The sequence below is a fragment of the Brienomyrus brachyistius genome, unplaced genomic scaffold (genome assembly GCF_023856365.1).
Source record: "Brienomyrus brachyistius isolate T26 unplaced genomic scaffold, BBRACH_0.4 scaffold48, whole genome shotgun sequence".
NCBI lineage: Eukaryota > Metazoa > Chordata > Actinopteri > Osteoglossiformes > Mormyridae > Brienomyrus > Brienomyrus brachyistius.
This window is the reverse complement of record NW_026042323.1, coordinates 1050612-1071540: the sequence shown is the minus strand read 5'-3', so window position 1 is coordinate 1071540 and position 20929 is coordinate 1050612. Positions and strand designations below refer to the sequence as shown.

The following is a 20929-nucleotide window of genomic DNA, read 5'->3' as shown; positions in this document are numbered from 1 at the left end:
CTTGTCGCGTTCTTTGGTGGACATTTGATCGGGCCCAAATTGATCGGGAGGGGGGTAGGGTCCCACGTAACTAAAGTTTTCCACGTCTGTGAAATGATGCGGAAAATAGCCTTTTCGCATCTGAGTCGAGCATCCCATCGCATCGGGGATTTTTCTCAACGGCATGCTTAGAAAGGAGTGACTGTCGATGTACCTCTGCTCAAACAGGCTGTCCAGGATGAGAATGATTTTATTCCCCTGCGATACCACACGCGGTTCCACGCCTTCCTTCACCATCGCGTTCAGTATGATGTAATTATCGAATGCCTTACCGTAGTGACTAATGAAACAGACGCCTCTATAACAGGGCGCCCTGAAATGTCTGAGAAACTGTAGCGCGCAGTTGGGCCCCTCGGCGGTCATTGTCTCGTTCTGATCGGAGATGGCGCAGACGTACACCGGGATATGGGTACCCGACCTCTGAGATGTTTCAAAGTCAAAAAACACATATTCGGTGGCCTTTTTACGCCCCTCACCCCTTTCGGCCCGTTCCCCTATGTTAGGCTTCTCGGGTGGATTTAGATAGCAGAGATGTGGGGTGGATATGTCTGACACGGCCGTGTGGAGTTTAGCGTCGCAGATATTACATTTTTCCGCTTTACACGAGTGCGGTTTTGGGTTCTCGGGAGTGAGGTAGTATCTGAGCCCGCAGGCTTTGCATTTTCTGAACTTGTCACAGGGGGTAGCGAGCTCCCCCCTAACTGGGCAGACCCTAGGCGTACGGTGGCGCTCAAAGCAGGTGTCATTTAAACATCTGAAATTACAACGCTCACATAGTATCGCCGGTGTGCTTTCACCTTCTCTGCAATTAGTCTGACAGACGCTACAAAATTTTTCGCATTGATGAGAGTGAGGCGAATCGTACCCTTTGAAACAGCTCGGGCAAACGTACCCCACGCCTAAGAAGCCCTTTACGCTTTTAATGCCGTAAAAATGCTGATTGTGTAAAAAGAAATACACCGCCCGTCTACCGTCGCTAGGCGTGGGTGTCTGGTAAATTTGGAGATTGTTTGAATAAGGTTGTTGATAATACACCACTGCTTTGCAATCAATGATTTTCTCGAAATTGATAATGTCATTCAAAGCGACTGCGTGATCGGGGGTGAATCCCGCTTTCTCCTGTAACTCCAGGCCGAGCTTTTCAGCCTCGGCAACAGTAAAGTTTTCGTCCAGCAGGTGCGCCAAGTTTATGGCGAAACACGCGTTGGTGTTGTTATTAATGATAAACATGTGTCTGGCTTTTTTAGAAATTATTTCTGAAGCTAACATGGTCTGTAGTTTACGTTTGTTCGCACCGCCGCGTGGGATATTTATTACGTCTACGATTACTTCTAGGTTGGAATCGTTTAAAATCTCTTGATTAGACTGTACCAGGCGATCCAGCAGCTGCTGCAAGTCTGTCAGCTCCCCCACCCCATACCGTACAATTTGCGACAGCTCGTCGTTTAAAAAGTCAGCGCGCAGGGTGACCTGTATATAGGCTCCCCATACGGCGTAAGGAATCGCCTCATTCACAATATTTTGAAACCCCTCGATTACATTTTCATAGTACTCGCGGAAATTGCCTTCGTTTCTAGGTCGCGGGATATTTAGAATCCGCCTAATCTGTACGTTATTGAATCTGCGGCGATGAAGGACCCCGTCAGGCTGGGGATCCACGTCACCGACGGCACCGCCACCTTCCTGTTGAACATTTTCAAATTGTCCCAGCCCAAATTCATTTTCAATCTCCTCAGCATCGAGAAGAAATTCCACGTCTGACAAGGCCTCCCACAATTCAGAATCCGCGGGGGACCATGCGACCTCGTCGGTGGGGGGTAGCCCCGCTTCTGCTTCAGAACCCCTTTCATTTAACATGCTTGTTAATGTCTCTAAGGATGGGAGAAAACAGGGGTCCTGGGCCAGTGTTTCAGCAGACGCCGCTGGTGGCGAGTCGTGTTGAGCAGAGTAATCCGCATCATTTTCATTATTAGCATTGTTGATAATGGCTATTTCATTTAATAAGGCTTCGGGTATAGCCGCTGGGGGTGTTGCTCCGTCCATACCTGTTGATTCTCTCGCAGATTTTCTCTTGACCGGTCGGCGTAGTCTCTCTCTCTCTCGTACATAGAAAAAAAAAAAAAAAAAAAGAGAATACCTATTATTAGAATGTTATTTTTTAATTGAATAGCATTTTTATAACAGGAATAAAAGAAATAATATACTTACCGGGTAAGGTCTCGATGAAACTTGTGGTTCTTTGGCTGGTACAAACTTTGGTAAGGCGTTGTGCCTCTAGGAGGAGGAAAAGGCCCCCCGCTCGACGTAATACAATTTAATTGTCTCTGTCACCCCATATCTGCACGGTCATGTATGACAAACAAAACTATAAACAGAATTTACTGGCGGGCAAATTGTCAGACTTGATGTATGACCAGGTGGTACGGCCTTGATGATGCTACTCGTGCCTGTGTAAGAAAATTATCTGTAATTTGGGACGTATGTGAAAACAAAACTTTAAACAGAATTTACTGGAGGACAAAGTGTCAGACTCGATGTATGGCCCGCGTGGCCGGGTAGGGGGGGCGCCTCGATGGCCAGGTGGCACGGCCCTGCAGAATTTACTGGCGGACAAATTGACAGACTCGATGTATGTCTCGACTTATGACCTTTACAAATTGGCGCCATACGCCGATGTGATACAAACGCTTGCGTGAGGAAAAAACACACGGTCAAAACTAGCGCCGAGCGTTTTTATTGGACGATAGACCCTGCACCTCCTCCTCTCATTCTTTGCTCCAACTTTACCATTTTATCCCACAGTCTCTCACAGTTTCTCTCAGACTCGCGCAGCAGCACGCCTCTCAGCTCTCCCGCATCGCTCTCTCCGAGGATTATCCAAAGCCGTGCGGACCTTTCCGCGCTACCGCACCAGTATGTGAACAAGTCCTTTGCTGATTCTCCGAAGCCCGGGGACCTTACCACGCTACCGCACACCGTACGCTCGCGCTCCATCAGGTAACCCAGCCACGCTCACTCCCGCCCGCGCCCCACAAAATAATAATAATAATAACTTATTCAAATAACACACGCTCATAAGCACTCTCATCAATATCATTTTTAAAATAATACACACTCATAAGCACTCTCCTCAATATCATTTTAAAATAATAAACATTTAAAATAAGCATTTAAAATAATAAATAATTAAATCCAAATACCATTGCATCACTAACACAACCAACCCATGCCCCCTAAGCCACAATCATTTAAAATAATAAATAAATAATTAAATACAAATACCATTGCAGCAGTTACACAACCAACCCCCGGGGAAGAAGACAAAAAAAAATATTTAAATAAATAATTAAATCCACATGCTATTGCGTCAGTTACACAACCAAGCTCAACCCACTACAACATAAGCTCCGCCCACTGAACTTTTGAACGTGACCTTTGACCCGACCTGTCATTTTGACAAAAGCGGTATTGCATCTCTCTCTAATAGTCAATTAACCACTTTGTTTCTTCAACTTGTCTATCTTCTGAATCATCAGATATATGTCGTAGCTGGTAATTTGTTACACTCTGCTGTCAGTGCCAGTGTAGCCTAGGTACAACCAGTCGTATGTTTCGGTCATGCTGATGTTTGAACAATTTTTAGGAACATATTTTCATAATGTTTTCTCATATATGTGGTGTGATAATTGAGCATGACCCCACTGTTGCTGTGCTTGGTGCTCCTGTCATGATCTGTAATCTCTTATTTTTTCATGTCTCATCCTACTCATGCCAGCAGAGGTCGCTGCTGGCCCTTTGTAACCCTCCTAATTCTCCTGTATCCCCGTTATAGTTCTCCATCCTAACCCTGTACACCTGTTTTGTCGCTGATTAGTGTGCTGTGTATAAATATGCCTGCCCTCACTGCGTTCCCCAGCTCAGTCATTGCTGTTCCATATGTAGTCTGTGTTTCCTTAAAGTCCACGTCTGTCTCAAAGCGGCTGCATTTGAGTCGAGTCTCACCCGATGCTCACATCTCCCCGCAGAAAAACAATACACCGCCTCACAGGCCAGAGCCACAGCCTTCTCCTCTCTGCTGGGTGGAAGAACAACTCTCACACAGTGGAAGTCCTCCAGACCCCCTGCCTTCAGACAATAGGTTAAAGATGTGTTTTCTATGTTACCTATTGAAAATCTGAGATACAGCAGAGGCAAATGTAGGAAGAGCTTTCATGCTCTCTGGTAGGAGACTGAAAATGTGGAGGGCCTGTATGTCACTTGGAAGATATTATTTAATCCCTTATATTACAAACCAAAGAATATTGCACTACACCATTACTAGGCTACACAAAGTTATTTTAACAACCACTGAATGGAAAAAGGTCAGTGCTGAATATATATATAGCTGTGGAGCAGCAGCAGACCTTGCTGGGCCGGAAATGCAAGCAGCATTGTCCACATTACCACTCTCTGTACTTGGATTGACCGAATGCTCAGACCGTAGGATAAGAATTAATACTTTTTATTGATCCCCATCAAGATATTTTCGTTTTGCCTCCCCCAACTTGCTCAGAGTGAGCTGGCCGTGACGGGAAGCCAGTCATAGTGGCACCCAGGGAGCTGGGGGCCTTGCTGAAGGACCCACAGATGTGCCCATGCTGGGCTAAAGTGGGCTATTTTCTGATCACAGGCTTAGCACACTGAGCTACACACTGCCCCCAAATTTATATTTATATGTAACCTGTGTGTGTATGTGTTATCTAGATTTGCCCTGTATGTTTCTAACTAAATCTAATCCACTAAATCTACCTACTATAATTATAAGTACCTCACTATACCTATATCTAACACTGCCATTCATCACCAGTGTTACATGTCAGGGCTTCGCTGCAATAGATCCCTCAGTGCTGCAGGTTATTACTGTGACTTTGCACACACACACGTTGCTGCTTCCTCAGCCAGTGTCACATATACTTTATTACACACAGACCTCAGTAATCTCTGCTACACTCACACCTGCTCACTTTACATCCATGGTTAAATTCTCCTAATGGAATCTATCTTAATGTCTTTATTCTATTTTATTTTAATTGTTGCCATATTATTCATTGTATTGTTCTTTCAATTTTATTTCTATTTTATTATTGCTAATACACCGGATCTGAGTGCCTCATTTTGTTCCCTTCATGTAGAACACGTTTTGTAATGACAATGAAACATCCTTATCCTCATCTAAATCACACTGTCTAACTACTAACCTGTTTAAATAATATAATTGGATTTCAAAGGTTAATAGTCACTCAATTACCCCCTCAGCCCAACAGTACCAGAAACACCCAACATGCACGGAAATTTTCTCCTAAGTTGTTTTCCCTGTCTGGAACAATACCACAGCAGTCACATGGACTAATGTTTCAAAACATTTCGGAAACCTTGGATTGAAACTTGAGGTCTTTAGGAGGGATCAGTCCTGGGTGGTAAAGTTGCCATCACAAAGGTTTTTGATTAAGGGATTCATGATGCCAGGTAGCCATCTTTCACAAGCTGGTGGGCTGTGCCACTGATGCGTTTGCTTTGGTTTTATATGTCTGTCCTGGTTTGTGTTCTTGCCACTTCAGGTTCCCTGGTTTTGGTCTACATTCCTCGGTCCTCTGCTGTGGAGTCTACCTTCTGCTTCACCTCATTCTGGAGTCGCCCATCCAGTCAGCGGCCCATGTCCCCCTGGTTCCCTGTTTCCAGAGGTTGGTCTGCTAGTCTCCGGGGCCAGGGGGCAGAAATCTGCCATGTTGGATGGGTGGCCCAGGTTGGGGTGCTCCATCATAGACTGGAACATGAAGGATTATAAATGGTTTTTAACCAGTATGTACCGAGTGTGCGTCGTGACGAAAAGAATGTCATGGGAACATTTAGGACTGACTGCAGTATTAGTTCAAAGCATGATTGTGTTTTTCTTAATTTTTATTGATTTATTTTTGGATTATTAATTTTTTAAAGTAACTTGATTCAGTTAAAAGGGGTTTGTCCATTTGCTTTAGCAGAAGTTTGTGTAAGTATGATGTTCACCTTCCCTTTTCATAGTCTAGTCTTTGTCAAGTTTTATGCTTATTTCCCCTGGTTAAGTTAATCTGACTTGTGTGTTTAGGAGGGTCAAACAGGCTTTTTGTTTGTAATGGAAGCACAGGGTCTGTACTTGCAGCTTATTTGCCATGTTAATAGAAGCATTTTACCTTCCTCTCTAATCTCTTTTTTTCTTGGCTCTCACTGCAGTCTCCTCTATGCCAGGGTTTCTCAAGCCAGTCCTTGGACCCCACTGCAAAGATCCACAGTTTTGCTCTGTCCAAGCTCTCAGCACAGCAGTAAAAGGTGACTGTTTGGTTCATGCATGCAGGGATCTGGGACAGAGCAAAAACGTGGAGCTGTCTGGTGGGCTGAGGAATGAGTTTAGAAATGCTGCTGTATGAAGTATTAAACCATTTGACCGGTTGGATAAATGTTAAAATGTTTTCTCAAAATATAAAAAGAGATAATCTTCTGTTTTGCGTCTCATTACAAGCAAACTTGTTTTTTGTTTTTATGTCACTCTAGTATTTGATATCTAATATTCAGTCTTCTGGCAATATAATCTGGTGAATGGGGAAAGACTTCCACCTGGGGCTCCGGTTTCCTCCCACAGTCCAAAAGTGCGCAGGGTAGGTTAATTGGCAAATCTGAGTTGTGAGTGTTTGCGCCCTGCAGAGTGTTGACTCCTGCCCAGGGTTGGTTCCTGCCTACGCCTGTTGTTCCAAGGACAGGCTCCGGTCCCCCCCGCGACCTCAGTTTGGCTTGCTGTCTCCCCGCTTGGTTTTCTTTGGTTTACGTCTTCACTAGCCCCATCGTTGCTTTGACTTGTGTGTAAGTTATGTATGTGTGATTGTATTGCTGCATAGGGAGTGACTGCTATTTTGTTTTGCAAGTGTGTGTTGGACTCTGTTTATTTGGTCAGGGAGTGAGGTGGAGTGTTTGTCTTTTGGTTTCCTTTTCTTTTGCACTTAGGTGAGATTAGCTGTGGGTCGCACTTGATAGTTGGGGATTTTGTTTGTTATTTTGGCTGTGGTCACTCCCAAAGTCTTTTGCACCGGGTTATTTGTTCAGTTTCAGTATTATACATGAAAAAAAATGAAAATACAAAAAATATCCCTTTGTCCACTGGTGTTCCCTTCTTGCCCTCACCCTGTTTGTCCATTTATCCCATTCCCCTTTCCTGTGAATACTGTTACACTCCAACCCTAGACAGGATATCAAAACAGCATCTTACCTATAGTTTTAAAAGAGATGAGGGATATTAATCATTGACCTTTATCTTTGCTATTTCAGAAATCCGTATCTGCTACACTACTGGAAGTATACACTGTAAAAAAAGGCAAAATTTGTCACAGTTTTAAACGATTTTATATCAGCCAATTTGACTACAGTATAATTATTTTTTTCCTCTTATGTTAAATGACAGAAAAGTTTTATCAAAACTACATTGCATAACTGGCATCGTAGTACTGATTAGCACCGATTCAGACATCCCGATGAACAAATATGAAGTTCATTTAAACTGTGGTACCTTAAATCCGTCAAGTTACCTCGATAAGCCAGTAACCCTGATTTGTAGTATAGGCCACTGATCACAAGCACTCTGTGTAAACGTATTGTTTAACCGGCGCTGTTGCATTACCAGGGTGAGAGGTTGACTTGCTGGTTAGCTATAAAAACAGACGTTAGTGCAACTCCACGTTAATGGTGCGGTCATCATGGCTTATAAATGCTTATTATCGTTCATCATTGTTTGTGTCAGTAACGATAACATAAACAAGGGTAGGCACCAGGAGAACATCATTGGCTCTTGCATCGATTACTTTTCCCGTAACACCCTTTAGATTGTTTCCCTGAAGGGCAGCAAACCGACAATTTCGGTGTGATTGAGCTGATCACGTGTGCATGGGGAGGGAATGCGGACCACATGACCTTCCCGGCGAGCTCAGCACATCCAGCATCGCTTCGCAAATACAATCAAAATGTTTTATCTTTATTCACACTTTCTATCTTTATTCATTATCTCTACGATCTCACTGCTGGACGAATGCCTGGCATTCAGAGCATTCTTTATTAGCCATTTGCCTTTGGATGCAGTTTATTTGCATGCCCCAAAGCTTCCAGGCATCAGTAATTGCTTCCCACGTTACTCCGGTCCTGGGGTCTTCTGTAACTGCCCTTTGGGATTACATATATTCAGCATATGCTTTTGTCCGAAGTGAGGAGAGTTTGGGGTCAGAGCACTTGGGTCTAAGGGACTTGCTCAAGGGCTTAACAATGTTACGATTACTCTGCCATGGGAGTTGAACCAACAACCAAACTGGCAGAGATGGCCAACCTGCTGAGCTCCACACCCGCTGACGATCTCCTTTTCCTGTCAGCTGCAGTCTCCATGGACCTGAGTCCAGAGAAGCACTCTGAACTTGAGGACATCCGGCTGAGGAAAGGAGCCCTTCTGCTGGAGATCCAGAGGCTGCGGGAGGCGCTGAGAGAGGCCCTCATGGAAGTGGAGGGCCTTGAATCCAGCACCAAACGCAGCCAAATCTTAGAAAAGAATAGGCATGTCGCCATGGGAAGAAAGAAATTCAACATGGACCCTAAGAAGGGTATCCTGTTCATGGTACAAAACAATCTTCTCCGGCACACGTCTGAGGACATCGCCCAGCTCCTATATAAGGGAGAGGGGCTGAACAAAACAGCCATTGGGGATTACCTGGGTGAGAGAGACGACTTCAATATCCAAGTCCTCCAAACATTTCTTGGGCTTCATGAATTCGCAGGGTTCAACCTGGTACAGGCTCTCAGGCAGTTCCTCTGGAGTTTCCGTCTGCCAGGAGAAGCACAAAAGATTGACAGGATGATGGAGGCCTTTGCGCAGAGGTACTGTCAATGTAATCCTGGAGTCTTCCAAAACATTGACACCTGCTATGTACTTTCATTTTCCATAATCATGCTAAACACTAGCCTTCATAATCCAAATGTGTGAGACAAGCCCAGTGTGGACAGGTTCATCTCCATGAATCGAGGAATCAATGATGGAGGCAACCTGCCAGATGATCTCCTCCGAAATCTTTATAAGAGCATAAAGAATGAGCCATTCAAGATTCCTGAAGACAATGGGAACAATGCCTTCTTCAACCCTGACAGAGAGGGTTGGCTCTTCAAACTGGGAGGAGGACGGGTGAAAACATGGAAAAGGCGGTGGTTCATCCTGATGGACAACTGCCTTTACTACTTTAAACATACTACGGATAAGAAACCCAGGGTGATCATTCCGCTGGAGAATCTGAGCATCCGTGAGGTGAAGGATCTCAGGAAGCCTAACTGCTTTGAACTGTACATCCCTAACAACAGCAGACAGCTGATGAAAGCCTGCAAAACGGAGGCGGACGGCCGCCTGGTAGAGGGCAATCATGTGGTGTACCGCATCTCGGCGCCAACCCCTGAGGAGAAGGACAAGTGGATACAGAGCATCACTGCTGCTGTGAGCACTGACCCTTTTTATGAGATGCTGGCAGTAAGAAAAAAACGGCTGAATAAATAAATAACGATAAAGACTGTGTGAATATGGTTGGATGTGCTATTGCAGAAAGTATTTATTTCAGAACAAGGAACTTTGCACAAAGTAATGTTTAACCTTAAGGTAGCATGACCGAATACCAGGTTTTGTTTTGATGCGACTTATTGTTCACTACAGATTTTATCATCGAAATGCCCTGTCCTTTTTTTGTATAAATGTGAAATTAAATGTTATTTGCACTGTATTGCTGATCTTTATGTCAGAGTACCTTTTTTTCTGAGAATCCACACTGCTGTAAATTTGCATCAACATGATTGGGATTGGGATGGAAAAATTATTTTCCATCTTAACCCATATTCTAAGCATATTGATTTCTGTTGTAAATTTTACTTTTACAGCAGTATGATTTAAGACACTAACAGCAATTCATTTTTCAACCAGTAATTGTTAATGTGATAGGAATTGCATTCAACAGCAAATGCGTTCAACTTAACCAAATGTATAAATCTTACATATTCTGATGATTCGACATTCCCCCGACGTCTGTGTGATGTATTTCAGCAACAACACGCAGTTAATGAGATCACTATGCGGAATTTAGCCGACTGTTATTTTACTGATTAGGATATATCACCCATGATTGGGGTATACTATATATCAAGGGTCAGCAACCTTTTTGAAACTGAGAGCTACTTCACGGGTACTGAGCCATACAAAGGCTACCAGAACAGACTTTACCTAAACTTATCTAAACTTCATGTAGAATAAACACGTTTTAAATGTTTTTTTGGATATTGTCATTTTCTATCTATATAAATACAAATGTGATTAAAGAAAAATAACAACAAGATACAATGAAATTTTAGTCGCTGCCCACTGGTGAGTTGTGGTATTTTTAGAACAGGTCCGTGGACAACTCATGTGGTCCTTGGGGGCATCCTGGTGCCAGTGGGCACCATGTTGGTGACCCCTGTTCTAAATGGTATGTAGGGTTTGCAAACTACACCAACGCTTCTGATGTAGCTACATTTAGGCTTATAGTGGAATAATATAGTGGAAGATTCCTTGCGTGAGTGTCTGAGAGCGTGAAAGTCATGCCAGATGCATGGTAGTCGGCAGCCCTGCTTTCCGTGTGCATCTGTCTCTTACTTTAGGTGGCTAGAGATTCAGCATTACTCAGGATTAGGAGCCACTTGCACTGATAATAATTAGTTTCTTTTTCCCCTTGCAGTCTGCTGCTGTATAACATTATGAAATCAGCCCAAAAATCCGCAACCCATGACCTCCTAATATTTACCCGAAACTATGTTTTCAAAATAGCACAATTGGGCATGAACACCGCGGACCTGGAAACTCTGCTGAGCATTGAGAACCAGCGTGCAAAGGCTCTTAATTTGGATATGTTTGTGAAACGTTCTGCTGCACAGCACAACAAAGAAAAACAACTGGTCAGTGATAATGAAAAGTACAGTCAGCATTGTTTTAACCATGAGAGTCCAAATGCTTAGATAAATTGTCACTTTTTCAGTGAAGTATGTTCCTGAGCTCCACGATTCTGAATGATAGTCGGTTTCTCACTGAACCTCCATGCCACTCTGTTAAAATCTCTTGCCACCCCATGTAAAATTTTCTAGATCCACCACTGTGCCAGAGCTAAGACTTAAGAATCTTGAGTATTATTTCAACATAAACTTTGCTTGGGTGCTTCATACTTTAAATTAAATATGAATTATGGCAACGTGCAAAACTATTAAGGAAAATGCAACGTATTTGTTTTTCATTTACGTAATTATATATGTTGATTATGATTCTTTTTAGTTCCACAGTACATGCAGATACTACAATCCAAGCATGCACTCTTAGGTTAATTGCTATCAGTTTATATAAAGATTTATAGAAATTTCAGTCAGAGACTAGCTTCTGATATAGAAAGAATGTTTACATTTTTTTTGGCCGTGGAATAGTTTTTCAGTGCTGCATGTAGTTTCTCTTTATTGTTTGAATAGGGCACACTTACACATCAACAAGTGCTGTGGCAGTTGTGATGTTCTCGCATATGAGAAAATACAAGGACAACTTTTATTAAAGAAAACGAAAGGCTTTACTCTCCATACTCCAGTCAATTGCATGCATAGGCCTACTGCCGCATCTCACTTTGCCAACTTCCGCTTCCGTGCGGCTCAGGAGGATCAGGCTGCAGAACACTGGAAAGGGGTCCACAGCTCAAGGGGACCACCAGAGGACAGATGGAGTGGAACCGGGAACCAAGGGATTTGCCAGTGACTGGCACTCACTGTTGTTTTCGACTACAATAAAAACAGCTGTACTGGCTAAATAATGAGCATACAAAAGTAAAAAAAGACATGGATAGGAATAAAAAGTAATTAAAAATAGAAAAACAACTGAAGAGTCATTCACACTGAACACGCGTCTCTGCTCTCAGGACGATGATCCTGCCAACTGCGCCAGACTGTGACAGACCGAACTACAAAACTGTAGACTCAGTGGACAGCTGACTACGCCACCCTAGGAATTTCATCCAGCTTTCCATTGAGACTACAGTTTTGCAGTCTGTTCTGCCAGACAATGTATTAAAAAGTGCAGTGTTATACATGACACTGTAATTAGTTCAATTCAAGAGATGTACTATCAAGTTATAATAGAGTGATTATCATAATCACACAAATATATGAATTCCTCTGATACTGAATGAAACAACCCTTTATGCTGTCCCTTATGTGAATTAGTAAAAATCTCCATAGTCATATGCAATTCCAATTCCCCCTTTTATTTATTTTATGGCAGACAGACAGCAGTGTATTTTTATATTATAATTATATTATATTTATTATAATTATATAATTATATTATATTATAATTATTATATATATCATTATATTAGGGTGCCCCTCGCAGAAGGTAAATTTAATCTTATTTAATTACATTTTCTATATAGCGTCAGATGACAGCAGACGTCATTTACTGTAAGGTTACCTTTACTATAGAAGATATAACAGCTCCCAAAGTTCTTCATCTGGTACAGAAAACATACGCCTGACAGATGTTGAAGTTTATTCCGTCTTTATTCTTCTAGACACCGTGAAAAACTATAAAATAAACATATTATTAAATTCCTGCATTACATTTAATCTTACAAGACATTCTAAAAGATCCATGATATTACCGCTAAACAGCGGCTCATACATCACCGCAATTCCACTTTTCAATACAAGACAACAAGTAAATACAATAAATATAAATTACCGTGTGCGCCTTCTGACCAAATGCTTAGGAGTTATTACAGATCCTGCCGTGACAAGCCGACAAACCTCAAGTTGACTCCATGAATCTCCCAGCATGCATTTACTCCTACCCTATTCCGTCACATGACCATGTATTCAAGGGTTAACACGGATCAATTAAATAGTCAGCAGAGGGCACTGGCATACATTTCACAGTATACATTCTATATTAAATCAAACCAGCAAAAGGTGATTATAAAATAACCGTCTTAGCGACAGTTACAGAGTGGCGTAGTCACCCTTTCGCTCTATAGCGCCCCCTACCCCTACTACGTTTATAATTATAATAATTGCCTCATGTGCAGTTACGCTGGTTAAATTACCTGGAAATGTTATTAACTGCACATTCTCCTAGAAACTAACAACGGTGCTCACTCAGGTATATTTATAATGGACAGAAAGCTGATGTAAAGTCTGATATAGTGCTGAATGTGTTATTTTGTAGACAGTAATAGGTTTAATTAATTTTATATTCCATTACTGTAGAAAGCTATACTTGCTTACTTAAGGTATTTTGCGTTATTAATGTGTGATTTAAATGCAGGTAGTTTTATTACAGTCAGCTTTTATTCACAGTGAGTAGCTTGTCATCATGAAGAGGAAGTGTGACAATCGTGAGTTTTTGGGCAACCACAGAAAAGCAGGAAAGTAAGTAGAGACAGTGAGATAATTAGTGCCAGTCAGATGATAGACGTATACAGTATGTGAGTCAAAGGTTCTTCATATATTAATCATTCCCATTCAGGTAACAAATCCTTAGAAATCCATTCCTGAGCATCATGCCAAGAAACACCACTTGTTTACTGATAACTGCTTTCATGTAAACTCTGCTGTGCTGAGAGTAAAGATGAAGAGGGAGAGACAGCAAGAGGCTGCTGACGGCAGAGAATGCAGGTGACATGGAGGGGAGTGAGAAAAGGAGCAAATATTGATGGTTAAGAGTGAATAATGACGTCACAGCAGCCTGATCCTGATGTTAGTTTAATATGCTTCTTAGTTTGGCCTGTGGTGTGTATTTCAGATACAGCATTTAATCAGGGAGACTGAGTGTGAGTCAATGGCAGAGAGAGAGAGAGAGAGAGAGAGAGAGAGAGAGAGTAGACAGGCAGATGAAGATGAAGGTGTATTAGGGAGGAGGGGGGAGGAGCTTGGACCTTCACCAAATCAGCCAAATGTAAATGTCACGTCTATCAAACAGGAGACCCTGCTTTCAGGAGAAATGGTTTAAAGATCACACTGGGCTCCCTTACAGCCCCCCCTCGTCTTAAGGGGGGTTCTTTGTTTCTACTGTGCAAAATAATTTGTAACACAAATGTCTAAACTGGCATGAAAGACACATTCAGCTCTTGTGAAGACTGGCATGTGAAACTGGAAAAGGCACTGTGGAAATTCAGTGCACATAAAGACAGGCAGTGCCACAGATTAGCACTGATGACATGGATTCAGAAGATCAATCCTGTTAATATTCAACCTTCAGATGAGCTGGAAAGAGCAGCAGCAAGTGAGGAAAAATCTTCTGAAGTTAAGTACTTGGCACGGCAAGGCCTGGCTTTTCGAGGTGTTGGTAAGGAGAGTGGGAATTTCAAGCAGCTTCTAATGCAAACAGCAGAGGGCGATGCAGAGCTGACCATGTGGCTGAAAGGTCACTTTGATTTCACCAGTGCTGTTTAACTGTAACACCTGTTCCTGGGTTGCCCTCAGTCCTTGTTATTGGTTATGATTCTCACTGTCCTGCATTGTGTCTTGTTAGCTGTGTATTTAAGTGCCTGTTCTGCTTCTGTTCTTTGATGCTTCATTATAGCTGTATGTATGTATATAGTTCACTAGTTGTGTTTATTCCATCATTTAGTTCATTCCTGGTCATTTGCTGTTTATTTTGGAACCATCCTGATCCTTTTGGTTTTGATGTGTGTGTTGTAATAAACCCTATTTTCCACCCGTGTCATGCACTGCCGCAACCAGAAGAGGGCAGAAGATATGGCACAAAAACAAAGGAAGAAGCCTAACTTTAAAAAGAACAAAAAACATCAAGACTCATCCAGCATGGGGTGGTGGGTTAACAAATAACACAAACAATCAAAGAATAAGCAAACAAATGAGAGAAAAGATGCAGAGATGACTGAGAAGCAGGGGATGACTGGAGAAGAGACGACAGGACCAGAAGACAGGAGGGATACAGGGAAAGCAGAGAAGAGAGTATAACTGAAGAATGGGAGAAGAGGAGAGACCGCAGAGGAAGGAGAACATAGATGACTGGAGGGGAGGGAATATAGGAGCAACAGAGAGAAGGAGGAAGGGCTGCGGAGGAGAAGACAGGATAAGAGGGGAAAATGTGAGCAGAGAAGGACAAACACCCGCAATGCCCAGCAAAGTGCACTTGTAAGTAAACCACAATTTCAGCCTTGGGCTCAATATATGGACTTGTCTCTGTGTAGCAATGCATAGAATCCTTGACACTGGTTATGACTGTACTGTATTAGTCCTAAACCTGCCATTATAGTGTAAGGAGAAAAGATTTTTTTTTAAATAAATCATTTAAAAAAAAAGGTAGAGCGATGTAGCCGCCGGAGAAGTCCCCCCCCCCCCCCCCCCAAAAGCCCTGTTTGTTCCCTTCTAGCTACCAGATGAAACTCACAATGCACCCCAACGCCACCTAACTTCTCTTCCACATGATGCACCTTATTTACCCTTTGAATCCTGTCTATTATTGAGCGTTTTTCTATCCATTTGATTATCAGCTTATTACACTGTATGTACATTAGTCAGCCACATATGCTGTACGGCTTTGTTTTCCGGACAGTCTGGGCTACTCAGATATGTAATAATTCGATTTGTAAATGCTGACAGTCTTGATATTATCCTTCTTATCAGGAAAAACTACTTGTGCATATAGATATTTCTCAATTTTTAGTCTCATCTAATATAAAAATTGGCAGGTAGTACAAATATAATCTTATAAATGCTGAGATTAGAGTATCTGCGATGCAGGAAAGCAGGGGTTTCATTGGGGCCCTTTCTATGGCTTAGTACTGTGAAGGAGTACATGGTTAGTGCCAGGCGCAAATGAATATCTTTGATTTTGCATCCATGTGGTAACTTGTTGAAGTTGTCTGATAGTCAGTAATACATGGTTTAATTATTATGATTGTTTATTTATTACTTTATAACATCTAAAAGAAACTGAAATAGGAAAGCTTATTTTAATTTATGGTCCACTGGATAAACACAGACATTACAGATGGTTTTAGAGTCTAATGCTGAATGTTTTTTGCGATCATTTTTCTGCCTGCATATGCTGTGATTGCTGCAGTGAAATTTGAGAATGTGTTTGTGGTCAGTATCATAGCCTCAGACAACAAACCAACGCTGTAGCGTGTCACTGTGTTTACATGTGAGAGGGGTTCCAGTTACATAATGGATTCGTTCTAATTGTTTTGACGGAGCTCGACAAACCTAAAAAATAAATGCTGGTGTTATCAAAAACTATGTCATATAGCTATATTCCAGATTTATTACAGCCAAACACATCTCGGAGCTCCGAGGAACCTCCTTCTCCTTACATTTCCCTCCTTCACACTCCTCCCTCAAATACTGTTACATTTGTCTTTTTTCCACATGCACACCCTATCTTGATCATACTCTGACTGCATGGCATCCATATGCAGGGCAAACTATTTTACAGTCTTATCTAGTATAATAGGACATAAACATTGAATTTGATAGTTATCTTTTATTTACACATTAGAACACAATGCATGAACATGAAGGGATCGTTTGCATTTGCAACCAACACCTCCGCAAACCCCCCTGCGGAATACTGGCCGCGGACAGGGGTGGGAATCCTCAAGCTGGAAGACTGTACTGCGTCATGTTAACATTAGCTAGCTAGTTAGTATGGATACAGAGTGCACCGGACTAAAACTATAAAGGACGTAAGGTGTGTCATATAGTAAAACACTTACTAACTGGTAATGCACGTTAGCATTACGTTAAATGACAACTTTACCTATTACTTACCAGAATAGCCTCCTACACGTTCGCCGAATGACAGCAGGCAGAAGGCTGCGCGTTTTTCAGAAACACACCGGAGTTAAACTTACGCCGCATTATTTACCGGCACTTGTAACACCAACATTTGCAGCCATTAACTCATATGTGGTAGTAACACTGAAATTACTTTCTCTGCGTCAAAATAAGGCAACACTGTGATTTTGATACTTTATCATTTATACTTAACCGTACCTTCCTCCCATTCCTCCGTCTCTGCTTATTGACATTTAGGAGAGTCTCAGATATAAATTAACGATTCAAAATTATCAAACAAAGACAGACACAACACTGAAAAGATGACAAAGACACAGTTTGAAAAGTAAATATGTTTTATTGCAAATCTGTTATCTTAACATAGCCTACCTTATCATATGTTAACTTAGCCTATCATATTTTATCTTAGCCTATCTTGTCATATCTTAACTTAACCTATCTTATTATATTTTAACTTAGCCTATCTTATTATATAACTTAACCTATCTTATCTTATTATATTTCAACTTAGCTTATATTAATATATTTCGTCTTAGCCTGTCTTATATTTTAACTTTGCATATCTTATCCTATCGTATCTTATAGCTACATTAACACTTAAACAGTATCTCTTTCCGTTGGGTCCCGCGGGATCCCAGTCCCAATGCAGGGCTCTAACACGGGTATTCTAAGAAAAAGAAAATAAACACTTTACTTGACTTTACTTAAAGCAGTCATATAACTGCATTATACATACCCAATTAATGCCTTATAAATCATTTATAAAAGTATTAAAAACACGGCTGTAAATACTTATACAAAGGCATAACACATTATAGCTATGCTGATAATGCATTATGAATGCTCTGATCTATATATACACAATAAATATCTTCATAATACATTATATCGGCCATTAATCCATAATAAACATGGCTATAATGTGTTATGCTTTTTTTTCTTCAATATTTATACCCATGTCTATAATATATTTATGGATGCATTACAGTGCATTGTGAAGGTGTCAATAATGTAGTTATATTACTGCTTTAAGTCATTTCTAAACCTGAATTCACAGCCTTATAATTACTGCCTCTTGCTAATCCTTCTGAAAGGCAGGGGACAGCAGAAGAAGCACCACTTCATCTTCTTCTTCTTCTTCTTGTGGCTCTTCTCAGTATCATCTTCAGAAAGATCTTCGGCATTCACATGGAATGATACTTCTTCTTCCCTGTAGATCTTCTCGGCAGCATCAGCATCTTCTTTTGTTTTATCTGTCTTCATCACTTCAGTTTCGTCCTCTTCCTCAGGTCCTTCTTCTGGTATAGTCAGTAGCTGTGATCTGTCTTCAGATGCCACCATACACTGAAACCTGACCAGTGTGGTAGCATCAGCATCTTCTGCCTGCTGGAATACCACATCAGCTTCTTCATTTTCCTCAGGACCATCTTCCTGTAAAGTCTGCAGCCATATTCTGGCTACATATGCCGCCATGCACTGCCAACTGTCCACTGTGGCAGCATCAGTGTCTTCTACTTCCTGAAGCTCCTCATCTGTTTCTTCATCTTCCTCAAGTTCTTCCTCCTGGATGGGTTCTAGCCAAGTTCTGCCTCTTTGTGACACTACATACTCCACAGCATTCCCTGCACTTCTCCCTCCTCCTCCCTTAACCTCCTCCACATTCACTCCTACCTCACATCCATTCTCCTCACCTCCATTTAGCATATCCATCATACTAATACCAGCCTCTGTCCCCTCCATCACAACCCTGGAGGCCTTCCCCTCAAATGTTCCCCACTCTGGTACCTCCACATATTCCTCACTACTCTGCCCCCTTACCTCACCTTCCCCCTGGCTTGTCCGGTCCTTCCTGACTTTCTTTTTTTTGTTAAGGTAGCAAGTTTTATAAATTTCCCAGTCTTCAGATGAAAGGCCGTAATTACTCTGAAGACTTTGAGATGAAATACTAGTGCTGGCTAGCAGTCCATCGTTTTCCACACTCTCCCCTCCCTTACTAACCCCTCCCTTACCCAAATCGGTAGACCCCCCCAATCCCCCCTTAACCCCCCCAGCCTGGATAGTGGGGAGTGTCACTGGTGAGAACTCCTCCACACCTTCTCCCCAGTTGATCACTTCATCCCACAGGTTCCAGGCTTCCCAGTGTTGGGTGTTGGTCCATGGATCAGCTCTCTCAATTCGCTCTCTGGGGAATAAATGAGAGATTAACCAGCACTTAACAGAGATAATAAAATAAATAAAGAGCTGGAAATTCTTCAACCATACAGAAAATACAACTGTTATAATTATTATAATAAATAATTACAGGGTTCACATATATAAAAAAGAAAGAATAAAAGAAACAGCGAGCAAGATTGCAAAAAAAATCTACTGTAAAATGCACGATACTGTAAGTGCAATATCATACTAAACAGTAATGTCACCAAATTATAACTAGAATCAAATACGAAACAACTGTGCTCCACATCAAATGAATACCCAGATGAATACTACCAAGAACTGAGTTAACACTAACCAAGCTAAGAATATTTGAAAGTGTTAATCCTGTGTAACAATGTAAATAGATGTAATGATAAACTTAGAAGCATCTAGCCTACTCTGAAAGTAATGCCCCAAATTTTTTTTTACAATTTACCTACCACCCTGTACAGTATGGGGTCCCAACTTCCGGTCGGTGTTCCGGTACCGTCCGCGCGGAGTATTGCACCGGGCGGCAGACAACCGGGGGTAGAGGAGCCAGCCGTCCCGTTCATTAGGGGATCGCGCCGTTTTGGAAAGAAAGCTGCCCGTATTGATGTACGGAAATACGCCATTAGCCCCGCATGTCCGTATACACCGTCAATCTCCCGCCGCTCGGCGTGGGAACCCCCAAATTATACCGCCGTCTTACCCATCCGTGACACTTTTCTACGACGGAAACCGATCCGCGGACATCGAAAGGTTGGGAAGCCCTACTAAACTAGCATGTTTGAGATGAATTTACTAACCAAATAGTCTGTCATTATTTAAATATTAGCAACCACAGTAGCAATAAAAACCACTGCACTTTAAATGACGTTAAAAAAATATGTAATATAAAAAAAATATGTAATGTTTTTTATTGTATTATAGACATTTACTATGTCATTATAGTATAAAAGGCTAAATAATCAAAGTAGCACAACATCAGTTGAAGAATTCAAAGACATTTTGGAGAGCTAACAAGCTACTCACCTCTGCGCCATTTTCACTCAGAGTTTGTTGTGCTTCAAACGGTAAAGTTTGTTTACGTTGTTTCTATGGAAACTGCTCTGACTCTCCGCTTGACCGTAATATAAAGGCATGTATGCAGTAATTTTCTGATTGCAGATTTGATCTGGCAAAAACTGGCACTATGATGGAAGTTATGCAGAAGTGCAGAGTAGATGGAATAATTTTTGTACCTCAATAAGATTGTATGCCGTTTGCCTGTGTCTCCAGCCAGTGCCGGGGGTGAAACGCGCCTGCAATTATCAGCGGGATAACATTATCGTTTTTTTTATTCTATGGAAAATGAAAGACCGATTTGCTGGCCAGATTTATTTATGAATCATAAACATGTTGTGGGCTATATAAGTAAAGTCAGGGCTCTCAAGTTTTATGCATTGACTGTGAGACACTTGCATTTCAACCAGTTCACATGCTCACGCGCCGCACCTTATGTTTGTCAAGCTGAGAAGTAAGGGTTAGGGTTATAATTATCAATAAATAATGTACTTCCCTGTGAAATAATGATGCTGGATGTTTATTTGCATATCATGATATGGTGCAGCCTTTTAATAGGTTTCTGTTTTTCTGTTAATCCTTCATGGTGTTGAATAAGTCAGCAAGCATAAGTCTAAGGCTAGTGAGTGACTGGTGTTTTCGGGGGAGACTCCCTAGAGCTGGAGAGAAATACCTTAAGGCACGGGATGAAAAATCCCAAATCTTCCAGGAAAAATGTCAGCATTATATGTATTTGCCACACAGA

At 41.7% G+C, this 20929-nt stretch overlaps 2 protein-coding genes and 1 pseudogene across 6 annotated transcripts in view; 1 reads left to right on the top strand and 2 right to left on the bottom strand.

Annotated features, from left to right (window-relative positions):
* Nucleotides 1-9842, top strand: part of LOC125723396 (cytohesin-2-like) — a 32401-nt pseudogene extending 22559 nt beyond the window's left edge.
* The window catches only part of LOC125723416 (uncharacterized), a 252110-nt gene that overhangs the window by 166889 nt on the left and 64292 nt on the right, over nucleotides 1-20929 (bottom strand). For 2 of the 3 annotated variants that reach the window (XR_007386872.1, XR_007386871.1), the window contains exon 1: nucleotides 17427-18913. Coding sequence is in view for 1 of the 3 variants with exons in the window: in XM_049000032.1 (XP_048855989.1) it covers nucleotides 18010-18684 (675 nt within the window). In the remaining 2 variants the exon portion in view is untranslated. Of the gene's footprint in view, nucleotides 1-17335; nucleotides 18914-20929 lie in introns of those variants that run through there. The other variant, XM_049000032.1, reaches the window with a different exon arrangement.
* LOC125723418 (uncharacterized) overlaps nucleotides 1-20929 on the bottom strand; it is a 252042-nt gene that overhangs the window by 166843 nt on the left and 64270 nt on the right. Inside the window, exon 2 of one of the 3 annotated variants that reach the window (XR_007386873.1) lies at nucleotides 17361-17383. The exons of the other annotated variants lie outside the window; for them this stretch is intronic. The gene's annotated coding sequence lies outside the window, so the exon portion shown is untranslated. Of the gene's footprint in view, nucleotides 1-17360; nucleotides 17384-20929 lie in introns of those variants that run through there. 3 annotated transcript variants of the gene reach the window in all.